Here is a 22,733-nt window from a genome sequence, read left to right as displayed (position 1 = left end):
CAATGAGGAGGTAGTTTGGGACTGGAATTGAAGCTGTGCCAAGAGCTACCACTGGGTTCCTGCTGTAGGAGAGCAAAGCAGCTGGTAATTCACTTTGCTGGGAGTTCTGCCCCAGGGAACATTATGAAAAGCCTCTGGAACCAATCAGTTATCCCAGCTCTGTGGAAGTTTTTAAAAGTAGTCTATTTAGAGACCACAGGCCATTTTCTTCTGAGCTTGTAACACTGGGTGGAAGGAGAGGTTGGACATGAACTTGTGTTCTTGGGGCAGAAAGACCATTCCTCAGGGGAAAAATCAGGTGAAGGAAGCAGGGTAGGACCCAGTATAGTGGGGCAGTACAGGACCCAGCTCAGCATGGGATCCACCATGGTGGCAAAGAGTGATGCAGGATCTGGTTCAGGGCAGCAGAGGACCTGGGGTATCCCTGGGTACACCTCTGCAAGCAGGGGAACCCAGGTTTCTCCCGTGTGCAGAGGTGGGCCCTGAGTACTATTCCTCAGGATCTGGCCTATGCTGCTTGTGGGAATGGCAGGGACCTGACCTTCCAGGACAGGGGGTGACATCCATTTCCAAAGAAGCAAATCAGCTGTGGGACACATCCTGGCACAGCTGATCTGCTTCATTTGCTGATGTCTGTTTATACCCTTTTGGGAATATCTGCAGGATGCAGGCTTAAGGTTTTCCCTGGAAAAAAACAGGTGAACAATTTCTCCAATATGTTGCCACATAGGTGTATTCTTGCCTGTAAGTGCCGGTACCCGTAAGGTTAGCAGCCTCCACTAGAGGCTCTAACAGCTGTGACTTGAAGCTGGGATTCTGCTGGGTCAGCTGACAACACAGAGTCATTTCCAGGAATAGAAACACAAACACCCGCCTGCTGCTTTCCACCAAGCTATTTCTGCACCCAGGAAAGTGAAACTAAGCCTCTCCCCCTTTCCCTTCAGAGCTATGGCTGCATTGAATCCTGTACAACACCTCCAGGATGAACTGACCTGCTCCATCTGCTGTGAAGTCTTCCAGCACCCAGTGATTCTAGACTGTGGGCACAGCTTCTGCAGAGCCTGCATCACCCAGTGCAGGGAGGAGGCCAATGCACATGTCTCCTGCCCTCAGTGCAGAAGCCCTTCTTCGCAGAACAATTTCAGGCCCAACTGGCAGCTGGCGAATGTTGTAGAAAAAGCCAAGCAGCTGAATGAGCAGGTAGCCAAAGGAGCAGAAGGGGAGCAGGTATGTGAGGAGCATGGGGAGGCTTTGAAGCTGTTCTGTGAAGCAGACCAAAAGTTGCTGTGCATGATATGCAGAGAGTCTCAGACTCACCGAGCGCATGCTGTGGCTCCTATCCAGGAGGCTGCGGAGCAGTACAAGGTAAGGGTCACTTACCTGGGTCAAACTGCTGAGTGTCTGGTTTGAATTTCCCAACGAAGCTACATCTTTTTCTCTACCCTAGGGCTGTTACTATAATTGTATCCCTTGACTCAAAAGGATTAGACTGCACACACAAACACAGCCACAGAAAATATAATCTAATACGGTGGGAGAGATGCATTTTTTGTAAGATCACGTCCCTAAGGCCCCCGACAGCCATTCATTTTAAAGCTTGATGGGATTCCATGGTCCATGATCCCAATAATTGCACCTCCTGTCATGCCACATGTGCATGGCAGGATGCATGATTTGGGGAGTGGAGAACAACGTGGATTTCTCCCTTTACCCCAGGAAACTTGGGTTTTTCATTTTAACAGAGAAACCTGCACATTTTGCACTTTTGCAAAGAGCTCCCTGAGGGTTGGCAAAATTCCCCCCTTCAGCAGCACTGGAGGGGGGAGGGGGGCAAGAAACTGGGTGGGGAGCAAGGGGCACCAGCAGGCATTGGGGGCTGTGAGGGGGGGGGGGGGGAGAGTGAGGGGCACCAGCAGGACTGGGGGGCTGTGGCTTGGGAGTGAGGGGCCTGGACCCGAGTTTTGTGAGCGGGGGGGGAGGGGCACTCTGATTTTCCATGATGATAAAGCCAAAATTGAATACAAAAATTGATAGGTATTTAGAATTTATTTTATTTTAGTGATTGAGGCACAAGTAGGTTTTAAAATTGCTTTAAAATTGTAACTATATCAAGAAAGCATTGTGTTCAGCTGATACCTATACATATACATATAGTGGCCTTTCATTTATTCAAAGAATTTGCAGTCTTTTTTATCAGGGAAAACCAGGATCCCTGCTTATCACACCTTGAATTGAATAGGCAGCTGGGTTATTATTTAAGGCACGAATGACCTGTTAATCATGTCTTAAATGTAACATGTGTCAGGGGCCTCAGTTTCCAATCATTTCTATTAAAAACCTGTGTTTTAAAATGCACACACATTATGCATGCATATGCAGTACACGTATACACATATTATACCAGTGGTTCTCAACCTTCTTAAGATTCGGGGCACCTCTCATTAGATTTGAGGTCCCCCTCAGAAAATGCCAGCTCTTATTTTTCAGTCATTCTATGACTACAGAAAATACTGGTGCAAAGAGCTTAGAACGACCACAACATGTCAAGAATGTTTTTGACACTATGGATTCCTATTCGAAATCTCTGGGTTTATAATGTCAATCATGTTTTCAGCCCTAACAGTGCTAATATTGCAGCATCCTTGAAGAGATCTCAGGGCACTCTGGTTGAAAATCATTGTATTACACATTAGCACGGAACCTGGTTTTCTGTTTAAAAATTGCAAATTCTCTGATAAAAAAACCCATATCCATGATTAAAATGAAACACCAAGTCATATATGTATGTATCAATTGAACACAATGTTTTATTGATATATTTACAATTTTAAAGCAATTTGGAAGCCTACCAGTGCCTCAATCACTATAATAAAATTAATTCTAAACAACCGTAAATTTTGGAGTTTGATTTGGGGTTTTTTATCATGGAAAATCAGAGCTCCCCCTGCCCCCTTCGCTCACCAGGATGCAGGTCCAGGCCCCTCATCCCCCACCCACAGCCCCATGACCCTGCTGGTGCCCCTCACTGCCCCCTGCCCCCCAGCCCTGCTGGAGGGGGCCCCCAGCTGCCAGGGCTGAGGAGTCACCTGTCCCCTGCAGCAGCACCCGAGCCCTGGCTGCCACTCATGGGAGGCGGCGGCTGCTGCAGCCAGAGCAGGGAGCAGAGCATGGAGCCCAGCTCCCCACCCCTGCAGGCAGCATGGCCAAAGTAGAGTCTGTCGGGGGTGCAGGGGCAGGCTGCCCACTGCAGGCTTGGGCTCCCCACCCTGCTGCCCCCCCTCTGGAGCCTCAATGACCCATCAGGCAGGCCCCTTCTTGGCAGGGTAGAGTGGGGCCAGGCAGGGAAGCTCCCTGCCATTAGGAGCTCTGCGCTGTCCTGATGTGGCGCCCTTGCCCTCCTGGCAGCAGCAAGGGGCATAACTCCTTGCCACCACCGCTGCCAGGCAAGCAGGGGATGCCTCGCCATGGTGGCACAGGGATCACAGTGGCAATGAGCTTCTCCACCTGGCCCCACTCTGCCCTGTGCACCAAGTCCCACCCACTGGGCTGCGGAGACCCTGTAGGGAGGGCAGCGGGGTGGGAAGCCTGAGCCTGCAGTGGGCAGCCCACCTCTGCTCCACCCCATGCACAGAACTGGGGGGCATGTGCCCCACCCCCCGGGAGTGTATGCAGCAGCAGGAAACCAGCCCCATTTCCCCCACCCACCGGGTGAGCCATCCACGGCTCCATCCGGCTCCCTACTGGGGCCCTGGGGCCTAAACCCCACACACTGCCTGGCAACAGCCCCAGCCCAACTCACGCCTTCTCTCCCTCCCTCTGGGGGCCTCAGTCCTTCCCACCACCAAATTTACCTGTGGGAGCTGCTCTCCAGGCTGCTTGACCGCACCCCTTGCCTGACTGCCCTCCTCCCACTCCCCCCAGCCCTTTGCAGGCAGGAACGCTGCCAGTGTGCAGAGACCTCTTTGCAAAAGTGGAAAATCCGCATGTTTCTCCATTAAAATGAGAAATCCATGTTTTTCTCAGTTAAAAGGGAAGCACATTTTTTCCTGTTTTTCCATGGGAAATGGAAAACCTGGATCCCTGCACATTACTCATTGGCCTGGTAGTAACCTCATTTTTACAGCCATCTTCTAAAGCAAGTAAAACCTGGGGAATGAGGCTGAAGCTCCATTTCCCAATTTGCTAGCAATTCTACAGCCATTTTTGTCATCCTAGATCATTATTCAAAGTTCATTCAAAATATTCATTATTTTTATAGTTCAACACAGCAAATACCATTCAATGTTCATACCAGTGTATATTAGAAATGCTTTATAAAATAATTATTCAAACATGGGTCTGGGCTTGGCATTTCCCAATGAAACAGAAGAATGGGAAGTGCAACAGGAAACTAGCCTGGCTACACAGTGATCTTTTCAAGGAGCTGAAATTCAAAAAGGAATCCTATACAAAGTTGAAATTTGGTTATAGTACAAGGGAAGAGAGTATAAGAATATAACACAGGCATGCATTAAGAAAATAGGAAAGCCAAGGCACAATCTAAGGGCCTTGTTACATGTTAATTTTAGGCGGCTCCTGAAGCTCTTAACTCTTGGACTGTCCACACATTAACACTTAATTTTAAGCACTCTTTAGGCATCTTAAAGTTATTCCACTCCAGCCTAGGTTTATCTCTAATCCATGTTACCCAGCTCATTTTACAGTAAAGAGTAGCCACTCTAAGCTACGTGTTACAGTGAACATCCTCCGCAGAGCCCCAGATCCCTGTTCACTGCCCCCCTCCCCTCCTCCCAACTTACCTGTGGCTTCCCACACTGTCTGTCCCTGGGAAGCAGGCATGAAAGGTTAACTTGCCTGTCGGCCATGACTGCTGCTGCTCCCTGGGTGGGGCTACCCAGAAAAGAGCATCACTTGGGCAATCAGGTTAACTAGCTGGGCAGGCAGGGACCCTGAGGGGCAAGGGGGAAGCCCTGGGGAGCAAGGGGCAGGGGCAGAAGCCCAGAATGGGAGCAGGGGTTATTCTTTCCTTTTAGTCCTCCAGCCCCCTGCTGGCCCAAATGTGTGACTGCTCCAAACTTGAGCTAGTACTAACACTGATCAACATTTGAGCATCTCACAGCTGAAAGTTGTGCAAGGCCCTGAGATGCAGGCAGAGAAGGGACATCAAAGGCAATAAAAAGGTATGTCAAAAGTAAAAGGAAGACTAGAGAAACCATAGGTCCATTATGAAATTTGGAGGGTACAGTTATAAACACTGCAGACAAGGCTGAAGTATTTAATTCCTGTTTATCTCAGTTTTCACAAAAAGAGGTGCTACCAGATGACAAGTGCAACTGACAGCAAAGCTAGGGAAGGAGACAAACAGCCTAGATTAATGGCAGAACAGGTGTGGGATTACTTTGAGAGGTTAGATGCTTTTAAGTCATCAAGGCTGGATGGGATACACCCAAAAGGACTGAAGGAATGGGCTAAGGTAATTCCAGGGCCATGGGCCCTGGAAAACTCTTTGAAAACCCATGGAGATTGGGTGAGGTCCCAAATAATTGGAAAAGGGCAAATCTAGTCTCCATCTTTAAGAGAGGGAAGCAGGTGAATCCAGGGAACTACAGACCAGTCAGCCTGACCTTGATACCTGGAAAGATTATGGTCAGGTTCTCAAGGAATCCATTATGAAGCACCTAAGTCTTTGAAAAAATTATCAAGGCTCACATTTGCGAGAACCCGGCAGGAAAAATTATGCTGAGGGGAAACCAGCACAGGTTTGTAGCAGGTAGATCATGCCTGACTAATCTAGTCTCTTTTTATGACCAGGTCACAAAACGCCTGGACACAGGAGTAGGGGTTGACGTCATTTACTTAGACTTCAGGAAGGCCTTTGATACAGTATCCCACACCATGCTGGTGAACAAATTAAGAGGCTGTGACTTGGATGACTACACAGTCCGGTGGGTGGCGAATTGGCTGGAGGGTCGCACCCAGAGAGTCGTGGTGGATGGGTCAGTATCGACCTGGAAGGGTGTGGGCAGTGGGGTCCCGCAGGGCTCGGTCCTTGGACCGATACTCTTCAATGTCTTCATCAGCGACGTGGACGAAGGAGTGAAGTGTACTCTGTCCAAGTTTGCGGATGACACAAAACCTTGTTGATGCAGTTCAACAAGGAGAAATGCAAAGTGCTGCACCTAGGGAGAAAAAATGTCCAGCACACCTACAGCCTAGGGAATGACCTGCTGGGTGGCACAGAGGTGGAAAGGGATCTTGGAGTCCTAGTGGACTCCAAGATGAACATGAGCCAGCAGTGTGATGAAGCCATCAGAAAAGCCAATGGCACTTTATCGTGCATCAGCAGATGCATGACGAATAGGTCCAGGGAGGTGATACTTCCCCTCTATAGGGTGCTGGTCAGACCGCAGTTGGAGTACTGCATGCAATTCTGGGCGCCACACTTCAAGAAGGATGCGAATAACCTGGAGAGGGTCCAGAGAAGGGCAACTCGTATGGTCAAGGGCCTGCAGACCAAGCCTTACGAGGAGAGACTAGAGAAACTGGACCTTTTCAGCCTCCGCAAGAGAAGGTTGAGAGGCGACCTTGTGGCTGCCTTTAAGTTCATCACGGGGGCACAGAAGGGAATTGGTGAGTATTTATTCACCAAGGCGCCCCCAGGGGTTACAAGAAACAATGGCCACAAGCTAGTAGAGAGCAGATTTAGATTGGACATTAGGAAGAACTTCTTCACAGTTCGAGTGGCCAAGATCTGGAACGGGCTCCCAAGGGAGGTGGTGCTCTCCCCTACCCTGGGGGTCTTCAAGAGGAGGTTAGATGAGTATCTAGCTGGGGTCATCTAGACCCAGCACTCTTTCCTGCTTATGCAGGGGGTCGGACTCGATGATCTATTGAGGTCCCTTCCGACCCTAACATTTATGAATCTATGAATCTATGAATCTAAAACTGTGGGGAGAAGTAGACACGCCGGAGGGCAGGGAACAACTACAAGCAGACCTGGACAGGTTGGACATATGGGCAGAAAACAACAGAATGCAGTTCAACAAGGAGAAATGCAAAGTGCTGCACCTAGGGAGGAAAAACGTCCAGCATACCTACCGCCTAGAAAATGACCTGCTTGGTAGAATGGAAGCAGAAAGGGATCTGGAGTCCTAGTGACTCCAAGATGAACATGAGTCGTCAGCATGACGAAGTCATCAGAAAAGCTAATTGCACTTTATCGTGAAATCGGCAGATGCATGACGAACAGATCCAAAGAGGTGATACTTCCCCTCTATCGGGCGCTGGTCAGACCGCAGTTGGAATACTGCATGCAATTTTGGGCGCCGCACTTCAAGAGGGATGTGGATAACCTGGAGAGGGTCCAGAGAAGGGCCACGCGTATGGTTAAGGGCTTGCAGGCCAAGCCCTATAAGGAGAGACTAGGGCACCTGGACCTCTTCAGCCTCCGCAAGAGAAGGTTGAGAGGCGACCTTGTGGCTGCCAATAAGTTCATCATGGGGGCACAGAAGGGAATTGGTGAGGCTTTACTCACCAAGGCGCCCCTGGGGGTTACAAGAAATAATGGCCACAAGCTAGCAGAGAGCAGATTTAGACTGGACATTAGGAAGAACTTCTTCACAGTTCGAGTGGCCAAGATCTGGAACGGGCTCCCAAGGGAGGTGGTGCTCTCCCCTACCCTGGGGGTCTTCAAGAGGAGGTTAGATGAGTATCTAGCTGGGGTCATCTAGACCCAGCACTCTTTCCTGCCTATGCAGAGGGTCGGACTCGATGATCTATTGAGGTCCCTTCCGACCCTAACATCTATGAATCTATGAATAAAGGAGAATGAGGTGATCAGGAAGAGCCAGCATGGATTCATCAAAAGCAAGTCATGCCTGGCCAACCTGATTGCCTTCTACAATAAGTTGGCAGGGTCTGTGGATGAGGGGAGAGCAGTGGATGTCATATTCGTTGACTTCAGCAAGGCTTTTGACACTGCTCCCATAACACTGCTCCCATTCTTAACAACCTAAGGAAATACAGACTAGATAGAAGTATAGTAAGGTAGCTAAACAGCTGGTTGAATCATCAGCTGGAGTACTGTGTCCAGTTCTGGGCACCACACTTCAACAAGGATGTGGAAAAATTTGACAGGGTCCAGGAGAGAGCCACCCGTATGATCAGGGACTTGCAAGACAAGCCATAGGAGGAGAGGCTGATGGATTTGGGCCTCTTCAGTCTACAGAAGAGAAGGCTGAGAGGGGGCTTGGTAGTGGCTTACTGCTACATCAAGGGAGTACATCAAGAACTCAGTGAACAGCTGTTCACCAGGGCACCCCTGGGGAAGACCAGGAGCAATGGATACAAACTCCTGGAAGGTTGCTTCAGGCTCAATTCCAGGAAAAACTCCTTCACAGTCAGGGTGTCCAGAGCATGAAATAAACTCCCTCCAATGGTGGTGCAGTCACCTACCCTGGAAATCTTCAAAAAGAAACTGGACAGTCACTGGAACCCCTAGTTTGATCTTACAGAAATTAAGAACAGGAAAAATGAATAAACCTGTCAAAACCTGCTCAACTGTGCTATAACTAAAAAAGTATTATTATATTTAGTATTATGTCCCTTGCGTATACTACCACAGTGAGAATCAGAAGACCTACAGATGGCAGAGTTGCTTCACAAAATAATTATCTACAAATACACAAAGCCTATATTAGTCTTTCTTGCTACTCTGTCTAGTTTCTGATGGCTTCTAAAATGTAGATTACAGTGGGAATGTCTACACATGCTATTAATATTATTGAATAAACAGGTGCAGTTCATACCAGAGTTTATTGCTCCTGGGTGCTGCTTTTTCACATGCAGCACCCAGGAGCAATAAACTCTGATATGAACTGCACCAGTTTATTCAATAATAAGTAGGGTCAGAGCAGCCCCATCTGGCAGGGGAACTGGGAGTCAGCCTGCCAACCTGGGGCTGCTCTGACCCATCTCAGCATGCTGCAGAGGGGCTGGCTAGGGCAGGAGGGTGCTGTAGTACAGAGCTAGCCAGTAGGCAGTCCCTGCACTGAAGCACTCGCATGCCCCAACCAGTCCCATCAGCATCTACATATGCACTGCAGTGCACTAAATAATGGTGCCACAGGACAGTACTTGTGTTTACAAGTACTAACCCATGGCAGCATTTATTAGTTTATTGTGGCCTAGTAGGGCCACACATGTGGGTGTTGAGACTTTACTGCAGACCTAAATAAGCAACTCCACAGCAAATGTCTCATGTAGACATACCCACTAGTGTCAAATTACTCAAAAAAGCGTGACCCTCTTATTCAGACACTACAATTAGCTGAACTAGCTGGTGTCTTTAACGTTGCTGTGCATTCACATGTGGCATGCCACATTTTCCTTTTCCAAAGAATCTGGATAATTTGTTTCCTGTGGTAGGAGCATCGCCCTCTCCTTTCTTCTTCAGATCAATGTTCCAACATAGAACATGAGCCTTCTTTGACCAGATTGGTGAGAGCAGACATACTAGTTCTTAGTACTGCCCCTTGGTAAAAGTAATTAAAAATATAGCTACCTAGCAATATTTGTTTTAGATGGGGGAAAGTAACCACCTTTCCCAGCCCAGAGGAGAAACTAGTCAAAGAATTTGCCTTCCTTTAGGACCTGATACACACTCAGCTGAGGATTCTAAGGGGAGACAGGGAAAAGCTGGAAGAACAGAAAATGAACAGAAGTCAGGAACACCAGGACTATCAGGTGGGTGCTCATGGTTAGTGGTGGGCCAGGTTTGTGTGGAGGAGAGAAGACATTTCTTTCTCTGTGGATTCAGGGGAGTTGGGTGTCTGGTTTTGTGAGCATATGTTGCTGTATATGGGGGTGCAGTAAGATGTGATGAAAAAGATGCTGTCTCTGGTGAAAGTCATTAGTGTCTGCAGAACAGAAGTACCCAGACATGATATCCATAGAAACATTCTTCCAAACATTAACAGAGCCTGCTTGTGCAGTGCTGGCTGCTTAAACCTGCAGACAGACAGCTCCAAGGCCAGCGATGTGAGCAATCTCAGCTTCTGTTAAAGGAAGTGGGAATTCAGGGTGCTTAGACCTTCTGCAGGTCAAGCCCATTGAGCCTTTTAGAGCGCTCCTTTGAATCACTCTGTGGTCCCTATCTCCCTCACTCTGCATCTGATCATTGCAGGAGAAGTCTAAAACTGAACGGCAGAAAATTGTCTCCGAATTTGAGCGACTGCGCCAGCTCATGAAGGAACAAGAGTGCCTCCTGCTGGCCCGGTTGGATGAGCTGGACAGGATGATTAAGAAGAGTCAGAAGGAAACTGTCACCAAGCTGTCTCAGGAGATTTCCCTTCTTGACAGCCTGATCTTTGAGATGGAGGGGAAGTGCCAGCAGCCCTCAAGTGATTTCTTGCAGGTGAGGCATGTTAAACTCCTTCAGCCCCTGCAGAGAGGAGGAGAAGGCCTGAATTACAGGTACAGGGGGATCAATAGGTCAGGGTTTATAAATTGACCAACTTTTATTCACATGCTTGTATGGATCTCACTGTCTTAAAAGGTTCCTGGTGTATGGCATGTCTGGCTGAGTTCCCTCTTCCCTTTCTCTTCTAGGACATCAGAAGCACCTTGACTAGGTATGTGGCTCAATCTCCCTCCCCTCTGATTTCATGATGCTGGGGAAGGCCTTAGTGTTCTGACCCGTCTCCCCAGGGCACCACACTACAGCACATGGGGCAGATCACCATTTGGAAAGAAATGAAGTTCACTTGCTGAGGTTGTCCCGCTTCCAGTAAAATCTCTCCCATGTAGTGGGAAAGGTTATTAACCTTCCATTTTCTAAAAAGAAGTAATACCATCCAGACTAGCTTCCTAAGGACTATGCCTTTTTACCTTTCAACCTCTTGTTACAGTCATAGAATCATAGAAAATGAGGGTTGAAGGGACCCCTCAGGGGGTCATCTAGTCCAACCCCCTGCTCAAAGCAGGACCATCCCCAACTAGATCATCCTATCCAGGGCTTTGTCTAGCCAGGTTGTAAAAACCTCCAAGGATGAAGCTTCCACCACCTCTCTGGGTACCCTGTTCCACTGTTTTACTACCCTCCTGGTGAGAGAATTTTTCCTAATATCTAACCTAAACTTCCCTTACTGCAACTTGAGACTATTGCTCCTTGTTCTGTCATCTGCCACCAATCCTGGCCTTGTCAGACATCACCCAGGTATGAATCTCCTGAGGGATCTGTGGAGAACAGCAAGTGTGGACACTGGGGACATCTGTGCCCAGTCTAATGCCTGGAGAGCAAATGGTCACAGTACCAAGGCTATGAGCCACCTAGGGCATGTTCTGGTTGCCAGAGAATGAAGGCAGAGTAGTCACTTGGACATGGAGACTCCAGTCCTATCTTATCCTTAAAGATGTTCTGGAGCAGGGGTTCTTAACTTCCAGCCTAGAAGCCAAATATGGCCCACCGAGCAATGGCACCTGGCCTGCAGGGTTCCCTCATGGGTCAGAAACTTGACAGCAGGGAACGGTGGAATCTCCACATGGCCATTGCCCACACAGCAGGATCAGGGTCAGGGTCAAGCCACCCCTGATGCATCCAGATCATGCCAGACTGCCTCCCCCTGCATGTCCAGATCAGGGCCATTTTGCCACCTGCCCCCCCTCCCCGGATCAGGGCCAGGCTGCTTTCCTCCCACACCTCCCCTCCAAAGATCAGATGGGGGGTCCCTCTGCTCCCCCGCACATCTGGATCAGGGCTGCCCTGACCCTCCCCACACCTGCCCTTGCCCCATGCATCCAGACCAGGGCTGGGACCAAGATGTTTCCCACCCCACCCCCCACCCCGTTTTCAATTTGGGGATTATCTTCTCCACCTCTGCCCCAGGCAGATGGATCAAGGTCAGATTGTACAACCCTCCACAGCTAGATTGGGCCCATTGGCTGGATCTGACCCACAGAGGGACCTGGCACCACCTATCAGGCCCATGGAGTGAAAAGGTTGGGCACTACAGTTCTGGAGGATTCAGGGTGGAAGGCCCTTCTGGAGGGAGCTGGCATTGCCAGGGTTTGTGTTGCACCAGCCTTCAGGCTGGGGTACATAGAGGCAGCCAGTTGCCCAGCCCCTGGATCTAGCAACTGTCTCTAGTATGACTCTAGATTGTTTCTTTCTTTCCAGGTGTATGAAAAGAAAGCTCCAGCATGTGGTGGAGATGTGCCCAGAGGGGGAAAAGAACCGTAGTGACATCTCTGAACAAAATCAAAAGCTAAAGAAGATGCTAGGTATTGCAATGGGATCTTAGAAGGAAATAAAGTTGCATCCCTGGTATGGTAGTAGACAGGGGGTTACCAAAGATAAAACCTTCATCTCCTGGGATCAAATATAGAACCTAAATCCACCCAGCCAACATGGCAGATCCCAGGAGTTTGGGTGCCTGTAGACAAGCGGAGACAATGCTCTGATGCGCTGTAATTAATTGAGTCTGCTTAAGCATGCTAATTAGCATGCTCCAGCAGCCTTCACATCTCATGTATTCAGTGTCCCCACACTTCAAAATGTGTGAGCTTTGGTTAAAGGGCCCCCACCGCCATTTCGAAGCATGGGACACTGAATACATGAGACATTGCATGAGACGCTCTCAGAGCTCCTCTAATTAACGTGCTGCCACCCCATCTTGGAGCATGTGTAAAGGCTCCCAGGATGTCTGGCTTTGACTCTGTTGTTTTGGGCAAGTTTTTACGGCTGAAAATTTACAAAACTGGTAAAATTTGGTGCTTCACATCATCATTGCCCCAACTATAGAAAGGCTGGGCATTTGATTCAGAGCTGCTCTGTATGATGTCAGGTGTGGTCAGCAGGAGCTGCAAATCCCTATCCTGGCTGAGAACCAGGACCCAGATGGGCTGGAAGTGGAGGGGAAGAGGGACCAGGCCAGAGGAGGGGCAGGGCAGGGCAGGCCAAGAAGAGAGGGCCATTACCTGAATGAGATGGCACTTCTGGTAGTTTGTATCTACATAACACTGAAGTGGAGGGAAAACTTTGCCAGGATGCCAGAACTTCTCCAGCATGAGCCAAAGCCTGTACTAGCCAAGGACTAGGTGAATCACTAACTAGTTCTCTGTGCCAGGGGCCATTTCACCAATGCCAACTTGATCTTGCCATTCCCTGGTTTCGATTGTCATTTTGCAGTACCAATGAAAGCAGGATAGGCTAAGCACTGAGCAGCCTCTGGAAAGAATATGTTTTACCTTCCCAACTTAAATTGCTCACTTACAGCTTTCTTCCTTCCCCTGTCTACTCCTGGGAAAAAAGCAGCCTCCCTTGGGGGAGCAGGAAGATGCAGTGGCAGTTTCTGCAGCCACTACTGCAACAGCTCCCAGCAGCAAGGCAGAGGAGCTGCCCTGGCATCTCTGCTTAAATCCAGGCACTGAGAAGAGAGACAGAGCTGCCCAGGATGTTCTGAATTCTAATTTCTGTGACTTTCTCCTGGCAGGCATTCCACCATCTGACCTGGAGAAGGACAGGGGGGAACCTCAGGGATCATACAGCAAGGGTAAGCTAAGACAAAAATACCCATACATGCCCCGCACAAAACTATGCATATTTTCACTGCCCAGCACCCAAACTGCCTCGGCTATGGCACTGGATATGGGCTGACATTGTACACGTCTTTTATATCAATTCAGAGAGTAGGGACCTTCCACAGAGCTGAGTTGTGTCTTTAATACTCTGATTCGTTCCTTTTCTCTCTTGGCAGAAAATGTGGCCATGGATCCAGACACAGCGCATTGCCAACTTGTCCTGTCAGAGGATCGGAAAAGTGTGAGATGGGGAGACACGGAGCAGGATCTGCCCAACAATCCTGAGAGATTTGCTCCGTGGTTCTGTGTGCTGGGCTGCGAGGGGTTCACCTCAGGGAGACACTGCTGGGAAGTGGTAGTGGAGGGGTCAGGAGCCTGGGCCGTGGGGGTCGCCAGAGAGTCTGTGATGAGGAAGGGACGGCTCATCCGTAACCCTGAGGCAGGGATCTGGGCTATGGAGCTGTTCTGTGGTCAGTACAAGGCTCTCACATCCCCTCGTTTTACCCTCCTGTCCCTGCCCCATGTCCCCAGGAAAGTTTGCATCACTCTGGACTATGAAGGGGGACTTGTCGCATTTTCAGATGCAGATAACAATGACCCAATCTTCACTTTCCCCCCAGCCTCATTCACTGGGGAGAGAATCCATCCTTGGTTCTGGGTGGGAGAAAGATCCCTGCTTATACTTTGTCCCTGAGACATGGGAGATGGAATAGCCCAGAGAAATGATAACATCCTCTGTGAGCTGCAAAGGAGCCTCTCTATTCAGCTCCTGTTTTCCCACCTCTATAACAAAAATCTCAGAGGATTTGCACTGTAAGAGCCACAGAGAGCAGCATGTGCTTTGGATAGATAAAGCAGTGCTATTGCAGTAGGCACCATTACTTGTTCGTCCCTCTGCCTTACTGCTCTGGAGACTCCAGTCACATTGTCTGTGCAGTGGGAAACCCCAAGCTGTAGAGCAAAAGACCACTTTAGTCCAGAGGTGAATGCTCCTTGGCCTTCTTAAGCCAGGAAAGAAACTCCTGTTGGGGGCTGTGCATGACAGAAACACTGATTTTAATGAATGAGGACATTGTGCCTGGGGAAAAGCTAGAAGCTCCACTCCTGTTGTGAGCATTTTATGCAAATCTATTTAAGTTGATCTCCTTTGAGTCTTCCTGTGGACATGTCTATATGAGACATTTACTACGCAGTTAACTAATTAACGGTGCAGTAAACATCTCAGCATCTATTAGGTCACACAAAACTAATAAACTCTGCAGCAAGGAGGGTTTTTTTATGCACAGTAGCACTCGTGTAGATGCTGCCTGCTGGCCCGTCCCACACTGAAGCACCTTCGTACCCCAGCCAGACCCTCTGCAGCATGTTGAGCCCCGTCAGAGCAGCCCAAGGTTGACCCCCCAGATCCCTGACCAGTCAGGGCTACTGTGATCCAGCTCAATGTGCTGTGGTCCAGGTGCACATGGAAGTTGCACAACCAGGAGCCTCCCAGGAGTTTATTGCTGTGCGTTAATGGCTTATGTAGATGTGCCCTGTGTGAACTCCTGCAGCAGGGCCAAACTTGCCTTCCTGGCCTTATCCAGACTAGCACAGCCATGCAGCATGTGGTGCAGCAGACACATCTACTCTGTCCAATACTGATTTTTTTTTTTTTTTTTTGCTGCTGGAATTCTAGTTCAGTGATCCTATTCCTTCAGTTTGGGCCATCTAGGTTTAAGTTAAACTGGTGCCATGGGCAATAGCATCGCAAATGTTCTTCCTAGTTCAGCTGGAGAAAGTCTCAATGCAAGTGGTACAAGCTGATATGTCAGGAGAGCCAAATCCAGAGGTCAATGACTATGTAGACTGAGCACTCATCTGGAGGAGGTGAGATCTGGGTTCTGATCCCTGTGCCAAGGACTGTTTATGCATTTTATTCAATGGCAGCCTTATCTGAAATGCAAACTGCTGAGGCCTGCCATGACAGCCATGGTGCTGGTCATGCCCCAAAACAGAATGTTAGACAACTAGGAAATTTTATTGGCAAAAACCCAGGTAGGGACTGAAGAATGGACTTTTAGATTTAGACGCTGAAGTTCCCCTAAGCTCCTGGTATGAATGTGGATAATTTCATTTCAGGAAAAATAACCAAAAATATGCAAAATTGCTTTCGTATAGAATATACCCAACTAGAAAAATTTACAACCAGCATACTAAGCACCCACGTCTTAAGAGAACATTTACAAACACAAGCTAAATCTGTTTTTCTTTTCTCAAGGATGTTTGCATGTAGAAAATGAAGCTCATTTACATGTAGAAAATTATGCTAATTGACATAAAAACAAGACAGCTTTCTTCTACTCTTTTTAATTCCTAATTCAGCCAAACTGAAGGCCAAATTCTGATCATATTACTTAGTGTTGTGCTTTACCACTAGGCCATATGCCCTCTCACTTCATGTAAAATATTTCATTTCTCCGGGAGACATCGGTTTCAAAACCCATCTCACAGAATTTCAGTCCTTTTCTCCAAGAGCAGTATTCATATCCCTGCAAAAGTTCCCACAAGTGAAAACTGGAAGCAGCAAAATACCACAATGATTCCTATGATCACAAGTAATCTATTCCTTTGCTCTTTGCTTTCATCAAAGGGTATAGACAGATTTAACAACTGCTGTCAGTATCAGCTGATATTGATATTTATGCATTGTAACAGCTTGTATCAACTTGTTACAATGCAACTTTCAGATCTGCATGATTTTGTACCAATGCAACTGCAGCAAAACTGCTACAGCTGTAACCATGATTTTTTCAGGGTCAATATTAGGGTGACTTAAATTACTTGTATTGCTACAGGACCATGAAGCTTTGACTGTTAAATCATAACAGCGGCTGCATGTTCCTGAGCAGTTCTCCAGAATCCACCTCTGAAGCAGGTAAAATGTACGTTTGTCTGTACCCAAAGTTAACTATTTAAGGAGTCCATGTACATAAGCACTAGCATTGTGTCGTAGTTTGATTATTTTATATTGAGGTTCTAAGTGCAACAGGAAGGATTTGACAAGCTGTGTAACACATTACACATTGTAGCACAATACCAAGCATACTCATGGTGTCTTGCACAGTTGTCTGGAATTTTTTTAAGAAAAAGACCACCGTAAATACCAGTCTCGACAGTTTTGTTAAACAAGGCTTATGTACACTACCACGATTCTGCCAGGATGGCTTCTACTGGTAAATCTCACTACTGAGACCCACCTTCTGCTGGCCAAGGAGATTTGTTGTTAGTACAATTTTAAGCAGTTCCCCAAGCTAAATAAAGAGAGGTAGTTAGCCACTGTAGTCCTGAAGGTGCTGCCCTCCCTTGCCTTCTTCCTGACTTGAGACCACCGCATTCAGAAAGTTGTATAAACAGAGTAAGTAATATTGGGGGGGGGGGGGGGGAGGAGTATTACCAGGCAACCTTTTTCAGTAGGCATGCCACAAATTAGCCCAGCACCCTCACTAATGCTATTCCAATCCCCTTTCCCTGCCCAACCTACTACTTTGTTTTTTGCTTCCTGGCCCATGCTTGCTACCCAATCAACTGCTCTGCCTTCTCTGCTGTCCTTATGTCGGGTGCCACACACAGAGGCTGCCTGGGCCACTTGTGGCATACATGCCACAGGTTGGCCACCCCTTATACAACTACAAGAACATTTTTGCTATTAAGCAGCATCTGCAGTAGGGTTTTTGCTGGCCTAGGGATGTCACCTAGAGGTGTGATTTCTTAAAAATTAACATACCTGTGCTAGAAGAACTTTTAAATGTAAACTAAGTGATACAAAAACATTTAGAATAGTAGGGATGAAAAGTTATACCATATTTACCCAATTCCAAAATGAATTCAATTTTAAGATGACCCCTCAGTAATTATATTCTATATGGGAAATTATAAATGTGTTAAAATTTTCCACGTATAGAAACTAAGTAATGGAAGGTCCTCTTAAATTCACACACCCCCTGCTGTGGCAGGGGAAGCAGCAGCAGAGGGGCAGGGGGTGAGAGACCAGACCCTCACCATTTTCTCCCCTAACCCTTCCCCTCTCTCCCTGCCCTGCCTGTCCCACTGCCACTTGCCCTTCATAGTGTCTTCCCCCTCTGCTGCCAGGCCTCTGCCCCCCTGCCCCTTTTCTCCTGTGTGTGCACTTACCCCCACCTCCTACTCCCCCTGCAGCCTGCATCCTTGCTCCATGCCTTTTCCTGCCCCCTACCCTCCCATGCCTGTGTTTGACCTCTGCCACCTGTGTCCCCAGGCCTGCCCAGAGCAGAAGGTAAGGCAGGAAGAGAAGGCATCTGGGGAAGTACAGGCTGTACAGGGTCCCCTACATTCCCCATGAGCTGCACACTCAGGTCTTCCCTGTTCCCTACTAATACCACATGGTCTCTCCCGTGTTTTCCTTGGTATGAGCCATCCCAGTCCAGGGCAGGTGGCAAACTTCAACTTCAATTTGAGTAAATACAGGACTTCTTGGCAAATCAGCAATTCAGACACAGGCACAGCTTTAAAATTTTTTTCTACGTACCTTGAAGTAGCAGTGCAACTCGTGATCGCTGCAGTGCTGGGGTGAATGAAGGCTCCTACAGCAACACAAGAGGTTCTCCAGCGTGCTCGGCAGCAAACCCAGAAGTGGACCAGAAGTACTTCTGGTCCACTTCCGGGTCTGCCAGAGAGTGCGCTGGGGGGCCCTCTTGCACTCCCCCAGCTCAACAATCAGCTGCAGGGGGATGCCGGGTGCTCCCCCAGACCCAGGAGGCACCAGTCATTGAGCTGGGAGTCATGGGGGCGGGGGCAGCATGCTCCCCAGTGGACCTGGAAGTGCTTCTGGTTCATTTCCAGGGCTGCTGCCAAGCATGTTGGGGAGTACCCCGTGCTTCTGTGGGACATTCTACCCACCCCAGCACTGTAGCGATGATGGGCTGCCTGCTACCTAGAGGTATGTAGAAAAAACATTTAAAGTTATTCTCTATGTCCGAATTGCCGAATCTGTCTGAATCTGTCCGAATCAATTTGGAGGTTTCCAAATTGATTCAGAGAGATTAAAGTGTCCTCTGATTCAATTTAGATTCAGAGATTCGACCACGGAATTGGGCCAAATCGCCGCGAAATCAAATCACGGACCGAAGCTTCACACAGCCCTACTTTTCACCTCTAGATCTCCAAATTTTACATGATGGTGACCAAGCATCAGTAGTCAGGAAAACTGGCACTGAAGTGCCTGGCACATGTTCACTTAATGGCACAATGGGATCTGTTCTCTGATTCCAACAATTGCACTTCCTGCATGTCACACATGTATAGCAAGACATACTACTTCAGGATCGGGGATCAGATCCAAATTGCACCAATTGCATCATGATCCCAGGCTCCCCCTGAACTGGCAAGGAGAAAGCTGTGTGCCCAGATAACCAGCGAGGTCCTGGGCCTGGGGCTGACAAACAGCTGATTGTGGGTCCTAACACTGGGACTGCACTGGAGCTGATCCAGAGCCTTGCCATGCAGTTGGCATCAGGCTGCATGTTAGGGACTCTGCCACACATTCAATTTAAGGCATGATGGAAACCAGCCACAAAATGGATTTCACATATTTTTTAGAATAACATTGTGGTTTATTCCATACGTTTTTGTGCTGTTAATTGCCTGAATGTGTGGCCTGGTTACTGTTTAAAATGTTATTAACTAGTTAATCCTGTCTTAAATGTAACGTCTGCCAGGGGCCTGAGAATCAGCAAACCGTTGGAACTTACACTCTGATCCTCAAGATTCAGACTGGAATATACCCCAATTGTCCTGATGCCTTCTCAGGTGCCCTCACCATTGAATCATATTCTCATCTATGATGCACTGTGGGTGACAAGAGCTCAATATGCACAAAGAATGGAGAGTTTTGGCACTGAGTTAGGATAACAGGGTTTGGTCCCTTCATTGTCTTTTAACGTTCATTTTGTTCTTCAGAGCTCTGTCTGTTGATATTATTCTGAAATCCTTCTAAACAAGTGTATTCACACTCAGGTTAGTCATGCACTTTGTATGGGATATCTGCATGTTGTATATTTAAAAAGTTACAGTCTGTTTATAATGGATTTAGGTTAGTCATAAAACAGCCTTAAAGAACGGCTGGCACCCCATGAAAACTATTCTTATCAGAAGTGAGCCTGCTTACACAGCATGTATTTTCTGTTTCTCTTTCCCTGGTTTTCATTATTTGGAATATTTGCAGGACAACTAGTGTTTTGCTCCTTAGAAAGTTCATGTTTTTCTGCTCATCTGAAATAACAAAATTTTTACTATGACATGACAGTTTATCATTATGTAACAACAAGCATTTACAATAAAACAGAGAAAAGGAGAATGATTGCAGGTGAGGAGACAAGCAAGTTTCCAAAGGAACAAAGACCTCATGTTCATATACATGCCATAGGAATTGCTTTAAAAAGACAGCAAAAGAAGATGTATTAAAGAGCATTGAAGCAAAATTATTTCTCAACAAAGCATTCTATAAAGTGACAATAATTAAAATTAGTGCAGCCTTAAAATGATATTGAGTTTAAAATACAGAATCTTAACAGGTGAGAAGTCTAAAATTTTAAATTAAATTAAATCCTCTGCCCTCACTCTTCCCCTTCCCCTCTACTGGTCTTTGTCACACATCCTATGTTTCCAGCTCATATGGCTTCCTCTCTAATAGACATAAGGCACATTAACGCTGTGTATGGACTGACTTGGGACTAACTTTAGTTCCACATCAGGCCACACACATAGTGTTAATTCATTTTAATGCATGCACGTGTAAACGTGAGCCTAAATCATTTTAGTGCACATTAAGCTAATGCTCATTAAATTTAGGCATGCCTAAATGCATGTGTAGATACACCCATAGTATAAAATAATTACTAACAACTCCTCCTACATGATCCTTACAACTTCTGTCCTGGACATGTAAATATATGAGTGGATTTGAAATAAAATTTGGTAAACTTTTCTCTAATGCTGCTGCATTGTTTCATTCTTTTGCTAAGTAGAGACACCTGGCCAATTGCTGTCTTTCAAAGTCAGGTAATGATCCATTTAAATGAATGCATTTGGTTTCACACAGTCTTAGCAAATGTCTAGTGTGGGAATGAAGGCTAAATTGGAAGTCCTAACTTGGCATTTCAGGTACATTTCCCTTCAGCTTAGTTTACTAAGTAATTGCTAAATGGAACAATGTCACTAATTATGTGACTCAAGCAAGACAGGTGTCCCTATACAGTAAAACATCAGAAGCATACTATATAATAGTACACTTTCTCTAAAGAGTTTTTAGCCACTTTAAATTTAGAATTTTTTCATGTTTAAAATATTTAGATCAGTATCAGGGTTGCCAACAGTCCATAAATTTATAGACAGTCCATAAAGAAAGCGCTAACAATGCTTGAACATAAAGTCAATTTAAAAAAATGGATCTGGCTGTAAAAAGCTAAGATATGTTGAGCTTGATTGAAGCACTGTCTCAGAACAAGGTAAGTGCAAATATTGATGGATACAGCAAAGCAGCACTGCTTTTAGTCTGAGTGGAATGCAACTTGGCACCCTTCAGAGAGCTCTATCAGAGCTCTCTGGCCCAAGGGAGTCTCTGTAGCTTCTTCCCCTCCACCTAGCCATGTGCTCACTCTGCATCCTGTCGCCTGCCTGTAATGGCTGCTTACTTGGAAGGTAGGCAGGATCACATCACCCCCAGGCCATCTGAGACAGCCAGTAGGCCTGTGCAAAGCGGCTAGTATTCACTTTGGATTCAGATTCGGCCGATTCAGGGGGCAGTGATTCAATTTAGTAATTCAAATCACTGTCCCTATTTGATTCAGCTGAATCCGATTCAGAGATTCGGCTGCTGCCGAACCTCCAAATCATGAAGGCCAGGCCCATCCCCCACCCTCTCTCCCAGCCCTGGCAATGGCTGCCCTGCCCGCCCCAGCTCCTGGCTCTTTGGGGGGGAAAAAAATCCCAGTTCACCGGGTGCTGCGAGGTGGGGGGCAATCCCTGCTGCCCCCCACTGCCCTATGCTGCATGGGGGGCTTTGCACTAGCCCCCCAGGCCCCCCACAGGTGCCCCGCCCAGGCCAGCTGTGCCCCTTTAAGAAAAAAAACCAAGAAACCCCCTGGACTCACCGCTTCTGCCGGCAAGGGGCAATCCCCGCTGCCCCGCATTGCCCCACACCAAATGGGGAGCTCTGCACAAGCTCCCTGAAGCCCCAAGGCCACTGCAGGGGTCCCAGGGCTTTTCTTGTTTTCTTTTTTCTTAAAGGACCGGAGCTGGCCTGGGTGAGGCACCCGTGGGGGGGCTGGGGGGAGCAAGGGGGGGTCGGGGGGCTTATGGCAGAGCCCTCCATGCAGCATGGGGCAGTGGGGGGGCAGCAGGGCTCACCCCTTTGCCAGGCAGCACCCGGTGAGTGGGGCTTTTTTTTAAAGTATGAACTGGGGCAAGCGGGGCAGCCATGGGGGGGCTGAGGGACAGGGCAGGAGTCAGGGGGGCTGGGAGAATGGGGAGTTGGGGGAGCTGGCAGGGGTCCCCCCATGATCCCCTCCCCCCTCCCTGAGGCCCCCTCTCCCCCGCCCCCTACTTACCAGCTCCAAGTCTGGCTGCAGCTCCCTGCTGCAGCCACCAGGGACTGCCCAAATCATCAAAGCTCTCCAAATCTTTTCTGAAGGTGCAGTTGGGAGCATCAGGGTGTGGAGTGAGTAGAGGATCTATGGGGTGGGGGAAGCATGGTATAAAGCCATTGCCGCAGTCAAGTAAGACTGTGTTAGAAGTTGGTGTTATACCCCTAAATTTGACTCCAACCCTTAGTACTGCCATCCAGGGCCTGGCAGAAGGGCTACATTTACATTATATAAAACACATATCAGTAAAAAAAAAAAAAAAAAAAAAGTTTGCTTGTCAGTAAAAAGATTTCAAATTGTCAGTAAAAAAAATACTTAGGTTGGCAACTCTTACGTGTGTGTGTGTGTGTGTGTGTGTGTGTGTGTGTGTGTGTGTGTGTGTGTACATATATACATATATATTTTCAGTGTGTGTATGTGCACATATATATGTATTAGGCCTGTGCAAAGCGGCTACTATTCGCTTCAGATTCTGATTCGGCCAATTTGGGGGACAGT

The 22,733-nt window shown here is 47.7% G+C and overlaps 1 protein-coding gene across 3 annotated transcripts; it reads left to right on the top strand.

Moving 5' to 3' along the window:
* The first annotated feature begins 757 nt into the window (after nucleotides 1-757).
* Nucleotides 758-20,579, top strand: LOC102564494 (zinc finger protein RFP). 3 transcript variants are annotated; one of them, XR_009455636.1, is made up of 8 exons: nucleotides 760-1,365; nucleotides 9,649-9,744; nucleotides 10,184-10,414; nucleotides 10,609-10,631; nucleotides 12,176-12,279; nucleotides 13,491-13,550; nucleotides 13,755-16,492; nucleotides 19,311-20,579. XR_009455636.1 is itself a non-coding variant. In XM_019477797.2 (7 exons), the coding sequence occupies exons 1-7, from the start codon at nucleotides 949-951 to the stop codon at nucleotides 14,270-14,272; spliced, it is 1,311 nt and encodes a 436-aa protein (XP_019333342.2). In that variant the 5' UTR covers nucleotides 758-948; the 3' UTR covers nucleotides 14,273-20,579. The 3 variants fall into 3 exon arrangements, 2 of the variants coding, with proteins under 2 accessions (XP_019333342.2, XP_014455475.2); XM_019477797.2 differs by having other exon boundaries at nucleotides 758-1,227; nucleotides 13,755-20,579; XM_014599989.3 differs by having other exon boundaries at nucleotides 13,755-20,579.
* Nucleotides 20,580-22,733: the final 2,154 nt, after the last annotated feature.

Source organism: Alligator mississippiensis, chromosome 11, assembly GCF_030867095.1.
Source record: "Alligator mississippiensis isolate rAllMis1 chromosome 11, rAllMis1, whole genome shotgun sequence".
Lineage (NCBI taxonomy): Eukaryota > Metazoa > Chordata > Crocodylia > Alligatoridae > Alligator > Alligator mississippiensis.
This window is presented reverse-complemented; position numbering and strand designations above follow the sequence as displayed.

Coding starts and splice junctions, on each gene's coding strand:
- LOC102564494 (XM_014599989.3), top strand. CDS start 949: ATGGCTGCATTGAATCCTGTACAACACCTCCAGGATGAACTGACCTGC. Junction 10,415..10,608: donor CCTCAAGTGATTTCTTGCAG/GTGAGGCATGTT, acceptor TTTCTCTTCTAG/GACATCAGAAGCACCTTGAC. Junction 12,280..13,490: donor AAAGCTAAAGAAGATGCTAG/GTATTGCAATGG, acceptor TTCTCCTGGCAG/GCATTCCACCATCTGACCTG.